The sequence below is a fragment of the Gigantopelta aegis genome, chromosome 3 (genome assembly GCF_016097555.1).
Source record: "Gigantopelta aegis isolate Gae_Host chromosome 3, Gae_host_genome, whole genome shotgun sequence".
NCBI classification, from domain to species: Eukaryota; Metazoa; Mollusca; class Gastropoda; order Neomphalida; family Peltospiridae; genus Gigantopelta; species Gigantopelta aegis.
This window is the reverse complement of record NC_054701.1, coordinates 95,560,133-95,579,527: the sequence shown is the minus strand read 5'-3', so window position 1 is coordinate 95,579,527 and position 19,395 is coordinate 95,560,133. Positions and strand designations below refer to the sequence as shown.

The 19,395-nt window shown below is 37.1% G+C and overlaps 1 protein-coding gene across 1 annotated transcript in view; it reads left to right on the top strand.

Annotated features, from left to right (window-relative positions):
• LOC121367090 overlaps positions 1–17,036 on the top strand; it is a 53,054-nt gene extending 36,018 nt beyond the window's left edge. Inside the window, exons 6-13 of the mRNA XM_041491256.1 lie at positions 2,830–2,976; positions 4,555–4,761; positions 6,512–6,659; positions 8,280–8,460; positions 11,508–12,546; positions 13,163–13,371; positions 15,141–15,289; positions 16,056–17,036. Coding sequence (XP_041347190.1) covers positions 2,830–2,976; positions 4,555–4,761; positions 6,512–6,659; positions 8,280–8,460; positions 11,508–12,546; positions 13,163–13,371; positions 15,141–15,289; positions 16,056–16,177 — 2,202 coding nt within the window. The 3' untranslated portion in view covers positions 16,178–17,036. The remainder of the gene's footprint in view (positions 1–2,829; positions 2,977–4,554; positions 4,762–6,511; positions 6,660–8,279; positions 8,461–11,507; positions 12,547–13,162; positions 13,372–15,140; positions 15,290–16,055) is intronic.
• The last annotated feature ends 2,359 nt before the right edge of the window (positions 17,037–19,395 follow it).

The window sequence follows — 19,395 nt, the reverse complement described above, 5'->3', positions numbered from 1 at the left end:
ATAATCGGGGTCAGTTATCTGATTCACAAAAATTAGGATTAATCACACTTATTCCCAAAAAAGATAAGACAAAAGAATATATTAAAAATTGGAGACCAATATCACTTTTGAACGTTATTTACAAATTAGGGTCAACAGCTATTGCAGAAAGAATTAAAACTGTCCTCCCCTCATTAGTATCTATGGATCAAAATGGATTTATACATGGCCGATCAATAATTAATAATATTAGACTAATATATGATACATTACATTATACAACTACACAAAATAAACCAGGAATGCTTTTACTTGTAGATTTGGAGAAAGCCTTTGACACCCTTTCATGGAATTTTATAACTAAGGTATTAGCTTACTTTAAATTTGGTGCCTCAATTCAGAAATGGATAAGAATTTTCTACAATGAATGCGAATCATGTCTATCCATAAATGGTACTATTACTGAACGTTTTAAACATGGCCGAGGATGTAGACAAGGTGATCTTTTATCCCCCTATATTTTTATTCTATGTGTTGAAATTCTTGGGATCTTGGTAAGAAACAACAAAAATATAAAAGGAATTGAGATATGTGGTAATGAATTTAAAATATCACAGTTTGCCGATGACACATTACTACTTGACTGGTGTGAATTTTTTTTTACAGCATCTATGGAAATACTACAGTATTTTACAAATATATCAGGTCTAAAAGTAAACATTGATAAAACAAATATAATAAGATTAGGCAAAGATTGTAATGATCACAGAAAAATGTGTCCAAAATATAAATTAAAATGGACTACTGAATTTACAGTTCTTGGTGTCCATTTCTCTTCTACTAATCTGTATCAAATGTAAGAACTGAATTATAATAGAAAGCTAAAAGAAGTTAAAAAGTTACTCGAACAATGGTCAAAACGTTCTTTATCGGCATTAGGAAAAATTGCTGTAATCAAAAGTCTGGCTTTATCAAAATTTGTTTATCTATTTTCTTCACTCCCAAACCCAACAGATGCTTTCTTTAAAAAATTAGAAACTTATTTCTTTCAGTTTATTTGGAATAAAAAGCCTGATAAAATTGCTAGAAAAACATTAATTCGAGATTACCAAAATGGTGGCTTAAGAGCAATAGATGTTAAAATATTTTGTAATGCCCAAAAGATATCGTGGATGAAAAGTGTATATCTAAACCAAGACATTGCCTGTTTATTCAGTAATTGTTTACAGTCTAAAGCGGAATTACTATTAACTTTTGGGTCAGCTTACAGCAAGGTAAAAGCAGAGGTATGCACAAATCCGTTTTGGAAAAATGTATTATTTATATGGTCAGTATTTTTAGAAAAATGTGAATCTACAACTGATAAAACAAACATACTAAACTTACCAATTTGGTATAATTCTTTTATTAAAATCAATAATAAACATGTTTATTACAAGACATCGGCAAATAAAAGAATTTTGTTTTTAAAAGATCTGTTTAATAATACCAGTTGGTGAATTTTGTATGAAATATGACCTTATACCGCCATTTACAGTCTACAACGCTTTGATTTTAGCAATCAAAAAATATTACAAATTAGTTATATATACAGAATTAGTAACATTACAAATGCCAATAATACCTAATTGTTTGAAAGAACTTCTTAAAATAAACATTTGTAAACATTTCTACAAAGAGTGCCTAAATGAACACACATCTAAATACAAAATAAACGTTTGTAAAAGATTCTACAAAGAGTGCCTAAATGAACACACATCTAAATACAAAACAAACGTTTGTAAACATTTCTACAAAGAGTGCCTAAATGAACACACATCTAAATACAAAATAAACGTTTGTAAAAGATTCTACAAAGAGTGCCTAAATGAACACACATCTAAATACAAAATAAACGTTTGTAAAAGATTCTACAAAGAGTGCCTAAATGAACACACATCTAAATACAAAACAAACGCACAAATAAAATAGAATTATATTTTTGATATTTACCTCAGTGACAAATGGTGGGAAAATCTATATCTTATCCCTATCAAGCTAACCACGAACACAGGGCTCGGTTACTTTCAATACAAGATATTTTTATTTATTTTAACAACAAATAAGCATTTGGTTATATATGGTATTAAAAAATCAGATAAATGTGAATTTTGTCATACGTTTAGTGAAGATTTAATGCACCTTTTTTGGTTATGTAAACATGTTCAAGCATTCTGGAATACTGTTATCAACTGGATATTCTTGAAAACTAAAATTAGACTCCAAATAATTGCACAAACAATTATTTTAGGCAATCCTAATTATTCTAAAAAAGATAATATTGTCAATTTAATACTTCTAATTGCGAAACAATACATATATAAGTCAAAATGCAAAAGTCAAAAACTAACGTTAACTGGATTCCAGAACAATCTGAACATGTATTATTATATAGATAAATATATTGCTACAATAAATAACAGGACAACTAAATTTGAGGAAAAATGGAATATTTGGACAAAATTAATTGTATAAAATATATATTATTGTATATGTTTTTAGTTTATAACTAATTACAAGTTGATCATCGGTATATACCTTTTTTCTTTTCCACAGGAAATCTATTGATATATACTAGTATATATAAATGGGAGACCATTATTATAACATGTTTTTGGGGTTTTTTAAAATTATTTATGTATGCTTCTCTTATATGTATGTTTATTATTTGCTTTATGTATGCTGTATATTTGGTGGTGAAATACAAAAAAACAAAAACAAAAACAACAACAACAAGTGAACTCTTTTCGTGACAGGGTACACAAGGGAGCTAACTGTATACTGCTACTGTAAATGTTGTTTTAATTTCAGGATGTTGCATACCACAGAAAGGATATTCTCATGGACTTCCTCAAGAGAGTAGCACGAGAGACGCAGGAAATGCCTGAGGGTGATAACCACAGACCCCTTCATGATGCCATCATCTGTCTACTTGTAGAGTTACTCAAACAGTTCCTGGTAATACTTGTCATTTTCTCAAACAGTTCCTGGTAATTCTTGTCATTTTCTCAAACAGTTCCTGGTAATATTTGTAATTTTCTCAAACAGTTCCTGGTTATATTTGTAATTTTCTCAAACAGTTCCTGGTAATATTTGTCATTTTCTCAAACAGTTCCTGGTAATGTTTGTGATTTAGTTACATTTCATGGTAATATTCGTGATTTAGTCACACAGTTCCTGGTAATATTTGTCATTTACACAAACAGTTCCTCATAATATCTGTCATTCTGAACCATATATTTTTTACTATACTTGTATACTAGGGAACTTTCTCAAACATTAAAGTTAAAAGTTAATGGGTTTTTGGTTTAACGACACCACAAGAGCACATTGATTTATTAATCATCATCGGCTATTACAAACATTTTTCCATTAGTAGCGAGGGATCTTTTATATGCACCATCATGATAGCACATACCACTGGCTGGAACGAGAACTAGTCTAATGGGCCCACCGACAGGTACCGATCCTAGACTGACCTCGCATCAGGCGAGCACTTTACCATTGGGTTATATCCCACCCAATCCTAGTTATAATCCAACAGATTTAGGCTGAGATCTGTCTACCCCTAATCAGTGTTTCATGACTTTTGCACCAAAGACCGTTCTATCAGTAGAAAAGTGCATATCAAGATCCCTTCCTGCTAATGAAAAAATGTACTGGGTTTCCAATAGCCAGTGATTAATAAATCAATTTGTTCTCGTAGTGCCTGCAAATTTTTACTGAAGACTACATGTATGTGAATTAATTTATTAATTGTCTGACGTCTAGCAGCCAAAGATTTATCAATTTGCTCTAGTGATGTTGTTAAACAAAACAAACTTTATTTTATTTGCTTTAGTGGTGTCAAAACAAACTTTTTTTCAAAGCAATACTTTAGTGTTGATATCTTATATTTCTAAGGAATAATTTTCTTAAGATTTGTTTTTTATTTGTATGTGCAAAATATGTTGTCATGTCACTAATACATTGTAAATAGCATACCTTCCATGTTTTATACATCGTGTTGAGGTGTAAATAGCATACCTTCCATGTTTTATACATCGTGTTGAGGTGTAAAATAGCATACCTTCCATGTTTTATACATTGTGTTGAGGTGTAAATAGCATACCTTCCATGTTTTACACATCGTGTTGAGGTGTACAATAGCATACCTTCCATGTTTTATACATCGTGTTGAGGTGTACAATAGCATACCTTCCATGTTTTATACATCGTGTTGAGGTGTAAAATTAGAATTCTCTTCAGCTGTATGCACACAGCAGGAATGTTTTAAGTTAATTTAATTGGTGAGAAGTTTTCTTGCTTTCTGCAAATGTTGTGAAGTGTTGTGTTTTGTTCCAGGACCCCGTGTCGCAGGTGATCCTCGTCTTGTGTAAATGTTGTGAAGTGTTGTGTTTTGTTCCAGGACCCCGTGTCGCAGGTGATCCTCGTCTTGTGTAAATGTTGTGAAGTGTTGTGTTTTGTTCCAGGACCCCGTGTCACAGGTGATCCTCGTCTTGTGTAAATGTTGTGAAGTGTTGTGTTTTGTTCCAGGACCCCGTGTCGCAGGTGATCTTGGTCCTCCAGTTGCTTCGCTCGCTGAGCCACATCCAGTACAACCTGGCCACTCTCGTCCAGTGCCATGCCACCGCCGCTATCCTGGGAACCATGTCCGCCTATCTCGGTCAGTCGGACGTCCAGCTCAACTCACTGGACATTCTGGCGAAAATTGCTACATACACACCTCTACCACATGAGAAGGTGAGTCTTACACACCTCTACCACATGAGAAGGTGAGTCTTACACACCTCTACCACATGAGAAGGTGAGTCTTACACACCTCTACCACATGAGAAGGTGAGTCTTACACACCTCTACCACATGAGAAGATGAGTCTTACATACAGACCTCTACCACATGAGAAAATGCGTCTTGCATACACACCTCTACCACATGAGAAGGTGAGTCTTACACACCTCTACCACATGAGAAGATGAGTCTTACATACACACCTCTACCACACGAGAAGGTGAGTCTTACATACAGACCTCTACCACATGAGAAGGTGAGTCTTACACACCTCTACCACATGAGAAGATGAGTCTTACATACACACCTCTACCACATGAGAAGGTGAGTCTTGCACACCTCTACCACATGAGAAGATGAGTCTTACATACAGACCTATTACATGAGAAGATGAGTCTTACACACCTCTACCACATGAGAAGATGAGTCTTACATACAGACCTACCACATGAGAAGATGAGTCTTACATACACACCTCTACCACATGAGAAGATGAGTCTTACACACCTCTACCACATGAGAAGGTGAGACTTACATAAACATCTCTACCACATGAGAAGATGAGTCTTACATACACACCTCTACCACATGAGAAGATGAGTCTTGCATACACACCTCTACCACATGAGAAGATGAGTCTTACATACACACCTCTACCACATGAGAAGATGAGTCTTACATACACACCTCTACCACATGAGAAGATGAGTCTTGCACACCTCTACCACATGAGAAGGTGAGTGATACACACTTCTACCACACATTTTACGTTTAAATGCTACAAGAAACTGCTGGTGTTGCAGTAGACATATAATTGTGTTGCACTCATCCACTGCATGAGACTGGTTGTGTTGCAGTAGACGTATAGTTGTGTTGCACTCATCCACTGCATGAGACTGGTTGTGTTGCAGTAGACGTATAATTGTGTTGCACTCATCCACTGCATGAGACTGGTTGTGTTGCAGTAGACGTATAATTGTGTTGCACTCATCCACTGCATGAGACTGGTTGTGTTGCAGTAGACGTATAATTGTGTTGCACTCATCCACTGCATGAGACTGGTTGTGTTGCAGTAGACGTATAATTGTGTTGCACTCATCCACTGCATGAGACTGGTTGTGTTACAGTAGACATATAATTGTGTTGCACTCATCCACTGCATGAGACTGGTTGTGTGACAGTAGACATATAATTGTGTTGCACTCATCCACTGCATGAGACTGGTTGTGTTACAGTAAACACATTTGATTGTTAGTCCCCTACCAGTTCCAGAGGGGACTATAGGTTTTCTGTCATCCTTCTGCATGACAACAGTTTTCTTCTGCAATGCCTCAAGATCTTGAACTGAAATTTTATGTATATTTTTATCATGTTACACATCAGGTTTCTTCAAAACTGGTGTTGTTAAGTAAACATATGACTTATCTATTTTTAGATCCTGCTGCACGAGACAGGTGTTAAGTAAACATATGATTTATCAATTTTTAGATTCTGCTGCACGAGTCATGTGTTAAGTAAACATATGACTTATCTATTTTTAGATTCTGCTGCACGAGACAGGTGTTAAGTAAACATATGATTTATCAATTTTTAGATTCTGCTGCACGAGTCATGTGTTAAGTAAACATATGACTTATCTATTTTTAGATTCTGCTGCACGAGACAGGTGTTAAGTAAACATATGACTATTATCTATTTTTAGATTCCGCTGCGTGAGACCGGAGTCGAGTTAGTACTTCGGGCCATGCAGCATCACTCAACCGAACTTCTCATCGTCCAGGCAGGATGTCGCGCATTGTCCAACCTCGCCACCATGCTCTACGAGACGGCCAATCAAATCATAGACACTGGTATGTTACATTGTAATGGCCAATCAAATCGTAGACACTGGGATGTTACACTGTAATGACCAATCAAATCGTAGACACTGGTATGTTACACTGTAATAGCCAATCAAATTGTAGACACTGGTATGTTACACTGTAATAGCCAATCAAATCGTAGACACTGGTATGTTACACTGTAATAGCCAAACAAATCATAGACAGTGGGATGTTACACTGTAATAGCCAAACAAATCACAGACACTGGGATGTTACACTGTAATAGCCAATCAAATCATAGACACTGGTATGTTACACCGTAATTGCCAATCAAAACATAGACACTGGTATGTTACACCGTAATTGCCAATCAAATTATAGACACTGGTATGTTACACCATAATGGTCAATCAAATTATAGACACTGGTATGTTACACTGTAATGGCTGATCAAATCATAGACACTTGGATGTTACACTGTAATGGCCGATTAAATCATAGACACTGGGATGTTACACTGTAATGACCAATCAAATCATAGACACTGGTATGTTACACTGTAATGGCCAATCAAATCATAGACAGTTGGATGTTACACTGTAATAGCCAATCAAATCATAGACAGTTGGATGTTACACTGTAATAGCCAATCAAATCATAGACAGTTGGATGTTACACTGTAATGGCCAATCAAATCGTAGACAGTTGGATGTTACACTGTAATGGCCAATCAAATCGTAGACACTGGAATGTTACACTGTAATGGCCAATCAAATCGTAGACACTGGGATGTTACACTGTAATGGCCAAACAAATCGTAGACACTGGGATGTTACACTGTAATAGCCAATCAAATCGTAGACACTGGTATGTTACACTGTAATAGCCAATCAAATCGTAGACACTGGGATGTTACACTGTAATAGCCAAACAAATCATAGACACTGGGATGTTACACTGTAATAGCCAATCAAATCATAGACACTGGGATGTTACACTGTAATAGCCAATCAAAGCATAGACACTGGGATGTTACACTGTAATAGCCAATCAAAGCATAGACACTGGGATGTTACACTGTAATAGCCAATCAAATCATAGACACTGGTATGTTACACCGTAATAGCCAATCAAAACATAGACACTGGTATGTTACACCGTAATAGCCAATCAAATCATAGACAGTTGGATGTTACACCGTAATAGCCAATCAAATCATAGACAGTTGGATGTTACACTGTAATAGCCAATCAAATCATAGACACTAGTATGTTATACTGTAATAGCCAATCAAATCATAGACAGTTGCATGTTACACTGTAATAGCCAATCAAATCATAGACACTGGTATGTTACACTGTAATAGCCAAACAAATCATAGACACTGGTATGTTACACTGTAATAGCCAAACAAATCATAGACACTGGTATGTTACACTGTAATAGCCAATCAAATCATAGACACTGGTATGTTACACTGTAATAGCCAAACAAATCATAGACACTGGGATGTTACACTGTAATAGCCAATCAAATCATAGACACTGGTGTGTTACACTGTAATAGCCAATCAAATCATAGACAGTTGTGTGTTACATTGTAATAGCCAATCATAGGTAGACATTACAGCAGGTTTCTTCTCTACAGGAGACGTGACCAACCCCGACCTTGGCGTGAGTTTGAACAGCCTGACGTTTCTGTTGGAGCACATGTACCAGGCGTGCATGATTGTTGTCCAGACGGCCGTGCGTGACTTCAGTGACGACCTCACCATCAAGACAGATGGCCGCAAGTTCCTCTACATAATCGCCAAACTGTCACAGCTGCAGTACGTTGTCTTACACCACACTATCTCTCTCTATGTTATATTAATAAACAGTTCCTCTACTTCATTGCCAAACTGTCACAGCTGCAGTACGTCATCTTACACCATACTATCTCTCTCTATGTTATATTAATAAACAGTTCCTCTACATCATCGCCAAACTGTCACAGCTGCAGTATGTCATCTTACACCACACTATCTCTCTCTATGTTATATTAATAAACAGTTCCTCTACATCATCGCCAAACTGTCACAGCTGCAGTATGTCATCTTACACCACACTATCTCTCTTTATGTTATATTAATAAACAATTCCTCTACATCATCGCCAAACTGTCACAGCTGCAGTATGTCATCTTACACCACACTATCTCTCTTTATGTTATATTAATAAACAATTCCTCTACATCATCGCCAAACTGTCACAGCTGCAGTACGTTGTCTTACACCACACTATCTCTGTTTATGTTACAGTGCCAAATTGTTTTTAAAATTACTCCTGAAATGTTTTTATTAATTGTGCTTTTTAGAAGTGAGTCGGGTTAAAGCAAATATATGTAGTTACTGTAGTGTTTTTTTATTTGTGCAAATTTCCATCAAATTTCTTGCAATAAAATTTTCTATTTGGGGGAAAATTAAACCACTTTTTAAAAAATCTTCATTTCTACTTCCAGGAATCCGAACATGTTTCATATATGTAAAGGCCAATAGCTTGTTTATCTACTTTGTTAATGCCATTAATATCACAAGGGAGGGGTGAAGCTAGAAGTAGTTTAATGCCATTAATATCACAAGGGAGGGGTGAAGCTAGAAGTAGTTTAATGCCATTAATATCACAAGGGAGGGGTGAAGCTAGAAGTGGTTTAATGCCATTAATATCACAAGGGAGGGGTGAAGCTAGAAGTGGTTTAATGCCATTAATATCACAAGGGAGGGGTGAAGCTAGAAGTGGTTTAATGCCATTAATATCACAAGGGAGGGGTGAAGCTAGAAGTAGTTTAATGCCATTAATATCACAAGGGAGGGGTGAAGCTAGAAGTGGTTTAATGCCATTAATATCACACGGGAGGGGTGAAGCTAGAAGTGGTTTTGAATGGGTGGGGTTTAGCTCAGTTGGTTGAGTGCTCGTTCGGGGGGGCTTGTGTTGCAGGATCAAACCACCTCGGTGGATCCATTTAGCTGATTAGGTTTTTTCTCATTCCAACCAGTGCACCACAACTGGACAAAGGCTGTAATATGTGCTTTCCTGTCTGTGGGAAAGTGCATATAAAAGATCCTTTGCTGCATTAGGAAAAATGTAGCATGTTTCCTCTGATGACTATGTGTCCTAACTACCAAATGTTTGACATTCAATAGCCGATGATTAATTAATTAATATGCTTGAGTGGTGTTGTTAAACAAAACAAACATTGGTTTTGAAAGTATTGAAATCTTCATCGGTTTGTTTGTGATAAGATTTGAGTTACTAAATTGTTTTAAGTTATCTCTATTGGTTTTATTCACCTTCACTGAAATCATTATTTTGCTTGGCATCATTAATGATGAATACTCAGCACTGAAAACTACACCATACACAAAATGATGAATACCCAGCACTGTAAACTACACCATACACACAATGATGAGTACCCAGCACTGTAAACTACACCATACACACAATGATGAATACCCAGCACTGAAAACTACACCATACACACAATGATGAATACCCAGCACTGTAAACTACACCATACACACAATGATGAATACCCAGCACTGTAAACTACACCATACACACAATGATGAATACCCAGCACTGTAAACTACACCATACACACAATGATGAATACCCAGCACTGTAAACTACACCATACACACAATGATGAATACCCAGCACTGAAAACTACACCATACACACAATGATGAATACCCAGCACTGTAAACTACACCATACACACAATGATGAATACCCAGCACTGAAAACTACACCATACACACAATGATGAATACCCAGCACTGAAAACTACACCATACACACAATGATGAATACCCAGCACTGTAAACTACACCATACACACAATGATGAATACCCAGCACTGAAAACTACACCATACACACAATGATGAATACCCAGCACTGAAAACTACACCATACACACAATGATGAATACCCAGCACTGTAAACTACACCATACACACAATGATGAATACCCAGCACTGTAAACTACACCATACACACAATGATGAATACCCAGCACTGTAAACTACACCATACACACAATGATGAATACCCAGCACTGTAAACTACACCATACACACAATGATGAATACCCAGCACTGTAAACTACACCATACACACAATGACGAATACCCAGCACTGTAAACTACACCATACACACAAAGACGAATACCCAGCACTGAAAACTACACCATACACACAATGACGAATACCCAGCACTGAAAACTACACCATACACACAATGACGAATACCCAGCACTGAAAACTACACCATACACACAATGACGAATACCCAGCACTGAAAACTACACCATACACACAATGACGAATACCCAGCACTGAAAACTACACCATACACACAATGACGAATACCCAGCACTGAAAACTACACCATACACACAATGACGAATACCCAGCACTGTAAACTACACCATACACACAATGACGAATACCCAGCACTGAAAACTACACCATACACACTGATGAATACCCAGCACTGTAAACTACACCATACACACAATGATGAATACCCAGCACTGTAAACTACACCATACACACAATGATGAATACCCAGCACTGTAAACTACACCATACACACTGATGAATACCCAGCACTGTAAACTACACCATACACACACTGATGAATACCCAGCACTGTAAACTACACCATACACACTGATGAATACCCAGCACTGTAAACTACACCATACACACAATGACGAATACCCAGCACTGTAAACTACACCATACACACAATGACGAATACCCAGCACTGAAAACTACACCATACACACAATATGTTACTTGTATATATTATGTTGGTTTTGTATCAGACAGAAGAAGGCCAAGTGGTTTGAGTCTGTACAAGAACTAGATAATTCTTCTGCGGTGTCGAACAGCGAGATTCCAGCTGAGGGAATCCTCAAGAAGTCTCGGTCGTTCGAGAACCTGCGACAGCCCGAGAGACGGGTGTTCTTTGATGATGACCGAGCGCCCGGGGTGTACGATTCTGACTCATCGTCACTCACTGACAGTGATGAACACAGGGTGGAGGCGGGGTCAACACAACATTCATTGACTGATAGTAGCGAACATTCTACTAAAACCTCAGTAACTAGCAATGAGGAAAACAAAATGGAAGATGATTGTTCTAATCCTTTGGTAACTAATAGTGAGAAAAAGAAGATGGAGGATGATTTTACCAAACGTTTTTTAACTGAAAATGAAAAAAATGTGAATAACGGTGATTCTGCTGAACGTTTGAAAAGCAGCAGTGAAGAAAGCAAGGTGGATGACAGTCCTACTAAACCGAGTTCTGTTAAGGAGACAAAATCACAAATTGCTTTTGACAATCCCATTTATTTTGAAGTAAATGTTGAAAGCAAACACAATCACATGATAGATTTATCTAAAGTTGATGGTAAAATAGGTGAAATAAACCCAATACTTGAAATGAAAAGTAACGATATTGGTGACGACAAGCAATGTTTAGACAAGAACGTTCAGCTGTATGATGAAAGAGACATTGGTGATGATAAGCAATGTTCAGATAGTAATGTTCGACTGTATGATGAAATAGACATCGTTCACGCTCTTGTCAGTAGTCAACAGCCCAATACAGAATTGACGGAACACAACAGCATGACGCAATCAAACAGTGCTACATGCGATCCACTGGACGTAGATGAAACTGACAGTAGACAGAACTCTGGTGAAGTTGTGAATCCCGTCTGTGGTGGTTCGTCCAGACCGGTCAGTGTTGAGACAGTTGGCGGTCAACTGGTGTTCGTGGATTCGCTGAACCATGCCGAAGACCTCTCGGACTGCTCGTCGGTCGAAGTGAACTTCCTCATCAGGCTGATGAAGGCTCAGGTAGATGACGTTTGGCAAACTCTAAATTTACTTAAAGGTGACATCGACAGCATTTTAACTTTACAGCAAAATTGCTCCCAGCATTGTCAGTCAATTTAAGCATTTCCAAACATCCTAAATATCCTTTAAAACTTAGTAAAGCTGATACCAAATAAACCAAATTATAATTAAGAACATCTGATTCTATAATTAAAAATATTGAGGAGCATGCCACCCATCTAAAAGTAGCCTTTGACTCACTCTTGCCTAGCACTCACAACTGTCCAGGCTCAACCCAGATTAGATTTCACCAACCCAGATTAAATTTCACCAACCCAGATCACATTTCACCAACCCAGACCAAATTTCACCAACCCTGATCAATCCCCCCCCCCCCCCCCAGTCCATTGTTAGCTGAATCAGGTACATGTATTCTGTTCTTTGATTCCAAATCCTGTAAGTATCAGTAAAATATTACAAACCTTTTTTTGTTCAAAGTGTTTAATCTCTTAATATTCTTCAAATGCCTCTATAGTTTCACAGTATGTTTAAATCATTAGATTTGAGTTCCAAATTACAGTTTATTGTTTAAATGGAAACACCCAATGTAAGACATGGTTCCAATGGCCTGTTTCAGATCGTGTGTCGCGTGTGTTCACTGGCTCTGCGAGACGAAGACAACCGTGCGTACCGGATCCTCGACCGGCCATTGACAGACGTACTGGAGGAGGAGCACCTGTCCACCGCCCTGCGGCAGTTCGTCATCAAACAGTACAAACCTGAACTCTCCTTGATGGACCTCGACCCTAGCACGGCCATCAGTCTTATTGACGCAGTCCGATATAGGTTAGACTCAGTCGTATAATCTTATTGAAGCAGTCTGATATAGGTTAGAGTCAGTCATATCAGTCTTATTGATGCAGTACAATATACATGTAGGTTAGACTCTGTCGTATCAGTCTTATTGACGCATTCCGATATAGGTTAGACTCAGTCATATCAGTCTTATTGACGCAGTGTGATATAGGTTAGACTCAATCGAATCAGTTTTATTAATGCAGTGTGGTATAGGTTAGACTCAATCATATCAGTCTTATTGACACAGTACGATGTAGGTTAGACTCAATCGTATCAGTCTTATTGATGCAGTGCGATATAGGTTAGAGTCAATCGAATCAGTCTTATTGATGCAGTGTGATATAGGTTAGACTCATTCATATCAGTCTTATTGATGCAGTGCGATATAGGTTAGACTCAATCGTATCAGTCTTATTGATGCGGTGCGATGTAGGTTAGACTCAATCGTATCAGTCTTATTGATGCAGTGCGATATAGGTTAGACTCAGTCCTATCGACACAGTGCGATATAGGTTACACTCAATCATATCAGTCTGATTGATGCAGTGCGATATAGGTTAGACTCGATCGTATCAGTCTTATTGATGCAGTGTGATATAGGTTAGACTCAATCGTATCAGTCTTATTGATGCAGTGCGATATAGGTTAGACTCAATCATATCAGTCTGGTTGATGCAGTGCGATATAGGTTAGACTCGATCGTATCAGTCTTATTGATGCAGTGCGATATAGGTTAGACTCAATCATATCAGTCTGATTGATGCAGTGCGATATAGGTTAGACTCGGTCCTATCGACACAGTGCGAGTCCTATCGACACAGTGCGATATCGGTTATACTCAATCATATGAGTCTGATTGATGCAGTGCGATATAGGTTAGACTCAATCATATCAGTCTGATTGATGCAGTGCGATATAGGTTAGACTCAATCATATCAGTCTGGTTGATGCAGTGCGATATAGGTTAGACTCAGTCCTATCGACACAGTGCGATATCGGTTACACTCAATCATATGAGTCTGATTGATGCAGTGCGATATAGGTTAGACTCAATCATATCAGTCTGATTGACACAGTGCGATATCGGTTACACTGTCGTATCAGTCTGATTGATGCAGTGCGATATCGGTTACACTCAGTCGTATCAGTCTGATTGATGCAGTGCGATATCGGTTACACTCAATCGTATCAGTCTGATTGATGCAGTGCGATATAGGTTAGACCTCCATCATGTAATCAATGTGAGGGGCGGAAGTTAGCTCAGGATTGAGGGCTTGCTTGAGGTGCTTGCATCGCAGGATCGAACCACCTTGGTGGATCTATTCAGCTGATTGGGTTTTTTTCTCATCCAACCAGTGCACCACAACTGGACATAGCCATGGCATGTGTTTTCCTGTCTGTGTGAAAGTGCATATAAAAGATGCCTTGCTGCATTAGGAGAAATGTAGTGGGTTTCCTCTGATTACTATGTGTCAGAATTACCAAATGTTTAACATCCAATGGCCAATGATTAATTAATCAATGTGCTCCAGTGGTTTAAACAAAAACAAACTAATCAATCTTATGAATGCAATACTGTTTAGGTAAGATAAACACATACCACAATAAACTGATTATCAGTATCATGTTCTTGGAAAGTATAATAATTATAACGATAGCTTAACAGATAATAAATTATATTATACATTTAATGATCCTAAATTAAAATTTGAAAGAAGTGTATTATATGATCTATCTACATATTTATGGTTGACCAGGTCACAGGTTGCCCCCGATGTTGTACAGAAGATACTGGTCGGTGTTGCTAAGAATCTCAATGAATCGCTCCGACCGTTCTGTTTACGTCTGACATTCGCCTTCCTCACTAACATCCTTGATGACGTTGCTCTCAAAACAATTGTGTCGGGTAAGACTTCACCTCACTGTCACTTTGTCAACCTTCGATGCATACTCTATTAATTAACTGGTCTTGTAAGATTAATATTTGATGTTAAGCAGTTTTTATTAATTTTATCCAGATTTTTGTGCGTATATCACGTTACGGTTCAAGCATGCTGTCTTGGCAATACACCTCAGCTAATTGTGTTATCAATCCAGGACAGTGCGTTATTGATTACCTGTTAATAGTTGGGAAGGAAAGAAGATGGGTTAATGGCCGTATACCTCTATTAATGCATTACAACCCATGCTGTGTGGGGCCGGTACTGGGGTATGTACCCTGTACCTGCTGATTGTCTTCAGACTGATAGCCTTTATTATAATCACTGATCAACTGAAGAATGTAGTGTAGTTTTTGTTTTTCATATTTTTGTTAGAATTTTTTTTTAAGTGGTTGATATATGCAAATTTTATTAAGGTTTTATAATTTTTTAAAGACTTTTGTCATATATAAACATTAAATTAAATTGCTTAATTTAGCTTATTTGCATGTTTTTGCTATTAGGACAGTACTCCCATGAAACAAATTCTGTATGGAATAACTCTAGTAGTAGAGTAGATCACATAATCATAATACTATCAGAGATAAATTATTATGGTGGTCATCTTGGATTTCAAATGAGCGAAGAAATTTATCACACTTAATTAAATACTTAATCTTGAAGGTTTTTTCTCATCTTTAAACTTAATTATTGATAGCTTTGTTGTGGAATATTTCTTCTTGTTTTTTACAGATCCAAACTTTTGTTGCGAGTGTAAACGTCATCTTGAGAACGTTGCTACAAACCTAGTCGACCGATCAGACATTGATTCTGTGATTGGAAAACTGAAGACCATGATGGGATTTATCAGCTGAATCCAGTGATAGAGTCGTTCTCACCTGGCCTTGGAATGCCAGACAACTTGTCTCTCTGACTTAGCAAGACAACGTGGTCTCGTCTACTAAAAGTATTCTAGTTCAGTTATATGGTAGAAAGGTGCTAGAAAACCATGCTAGGGAAACCATCTGGCACATGTCCCTACATAGTAATGCACCTTTTTCATTGGCGGTGTCATTCAGGAGGTAGCTGGTCATTGCTACCTGTTGTTTACGTCATTCTGTCAGCAAGGTAATACATGACATTATGTAATATGTAACACTGCATGTATTTCTTTTCGTACAGTAATATTTATCAGCGCAGGAAAGGAGTGACATCACTGTTCAAAAATAAAATGGAGTGATTTTAACAATAATTACACTAAAATTATAATACTGATTGAACTAGAAAATATTTCCGGCACTCGTCTTTTTGTAGATGTTTTTCTGACACTCGTCTCAAGAAAATCAATCCCCAGAGCTCACTAAAGCTCGCTCCAAGGATTGATTTTCTTGAGACTCGTGTCAGAAAGTATTAGTGTACCCTTCATTGAAACTAGTAATTCTGTGTGTGAAGTTGGCCGTGACAGTATAGAAGTACTACCAACATTAAGCATGTTTTTCCTTCGTGTTACATCTGCCAATGAATCTTATGAATACTTCCAAAAGTAATCATTTTTGTGTTCAGTTTGTGTAAATATTTCTGGACACTGAAGATGGCATTAAATGAATTGGATTATAATAAGATAAAATTTAATTAAATGATAATTAAACACAGAGACAGTTTCTTTAATAATACTAAAAAGATTTTTTTTTTTTTTTTTTATCCCATTGCTTGAATTCCATCTCATTTCTTCCAGATCTGGCAACTCCTCCCATCTTTCAACTTCTTTTGCTGTCCACCTCCACATCCCAGTCCTGATCTCTCCCACCGTGACAGGTGCTTGTCTCTTGTGGCTATCCATGCCACACACCTGTAATTCCCCCATCAGCTTTTAGCTGTTGGCTTAGTCTGACCACTTTGTAGTGTTCAGTAGGTTGTTAAGAGGCACTTGTAACCACCTGCTATGCACCCCAACTACCGGCGGTCATTAGTTAGTGCCGTGGGTCAGACCAGCTTTATTAGCAGTAGAGAACAAGGATGCCAGGTGGGTGCAGGGAAGTACATGGAGACTGCACCCATGGAGTAAGTTGAGACAGGCAGGCGATGGTGTGGACAGCTCAGAAGACAGAGTTGGCGGAAACTGACAGAAATGGTCGAAACATATTTAAATCATTTTGATATTGGAGAAAAAAAAATATATTAAGATAATGAGAATGGTAGATGAGAAAGATGAATGAATGTGTGAGCCAGCTTTGACTGCATGAAATTACATTCTTGGAATATAATAAAAGAAAAAAAAATTGCATTTTCAAAACGTTTGTCATCAGCTGTTGGAAAAATGAAAACAAACTAAATTTACTGAAATTTGTAAAATGTAGAGAATTGTTTAAAGGTAATATTTTGTTTTACATGATTAACAAATTTACATCCGTGTGACTGAGTTGGTAGGGTTAATATGACCTGTATTCACAGGAGACATGACATGAAAGCACATGCTAGACACCAAACAACAGTTGTTTCACATGTGCTGAGGTGTCCGTAAATATATTCCTTTCATTTCATATCATGTGATCTGTATTTAACCAACCAGAGTGTTATGCAGAATATTTAAAAACAAAAAGTGTCAGTTGGCAGGTTTCAAACCTACTGCACGGATATGATGGCGTAATATTACCCAATAGCATTCTGTGAATTATGTCAACACAATTTCCTTTTCTCATTTGACATATTTTAAGAATATGTGTTTGTCATTAAGACATCATCATAATATTTTGTAGCATAGGAAAGCAGTATGTGTTCACAACAAAACCATTGTTGAGTTTTAGAGTAAGTATTAGTTAATCTTTGACAAGTGTGTTGAACAAGTGTGACAAGGGAGAGCAATCTGTTTGAGAAGTCTCTTGCATGTGAACTAGATGTTACACTACTTGTCACCTGTTAGCTCTAGTTTGGCAGGACGGTTTGTCTAGTTATATAATGTCATTTTCTACCTATTCTTCTTCTCGCTTGATTGCCAAATGTTTTCAGTGTGCAATAAATCTGTGACATACAGTATTAGATCAGTAGTTAACTAATTTATTTTATATAACCATCGATTGTATTAATCATGCAAGAATGGCCTTCGTATCCTGGGTTGTGATGGCCAGTGTATGCTACATACTGATGTACTCAAGTTTCGATAATATACACCTGTTTAAAGATAGTATAGCCTTTGTAATATATCTGGGGTTGTGATAATATAAACTAAACCTGGTATGGTTAATATATTTAAAGACATTATAGTCTTTGTAATATATCTGGGCTTGTGATAATATACACCTGATATGGTTAATGTATTTAAAGATGTTATAGCCGTTGTAATGTTTCTGGGGTTGTGATGGCGTACTTATTGGAAGTACTGAAATTCCATTGTATTCACTTTGTCCTTGTATTTAGATTTGTATTTATTTTATATCTCCTAAATGGTCGTTACATCTATCTAGAATTTTGATACATATATTGATAGAAAGAAATAAGGCAACACGTAAACAGTAACGACAAATTGATTGATACTTGAACCTTAATACCTTTACTGGCAGTCAAGACAAGAGGACTGCAATTCCACATCAGAACTGTGTATTGTATACAGACATAACTATGGTACTGTAGTAGTGTGTATTGTACACAGACAAACCTACGTACTGTAGTAGTGTGTATTGTATACAGACATAACTATGGTACTGTAGTAGTGTGTATTGTACACAGACATAACTACGGTACTGTAGTAGTGTGTATTGTACACAGACATAAACCTACGTACTGTAGTAGTGTGCATTGTATACAGACATAACTACGTACTGTAGTAGTGTGTATTGTACACAGACATAACTACATACTGTAATACTGTAGTAGTGTGTATTGTATACAGACATAACTACGTACTGTAGTAGTGTGTATTGTACATAGACATAACTACGTACTGTAGTAGTGTGTATTGTACACAGACAAACCTACGTACTGTAGTAGTGTGTATTGTATACAGACATAACTATGGTACTGTAGTAGTGTGTATTGTATACAGACATAACTACGTACTGTAATAGTGTGTATTGTATACAGACATAACTACGGTACT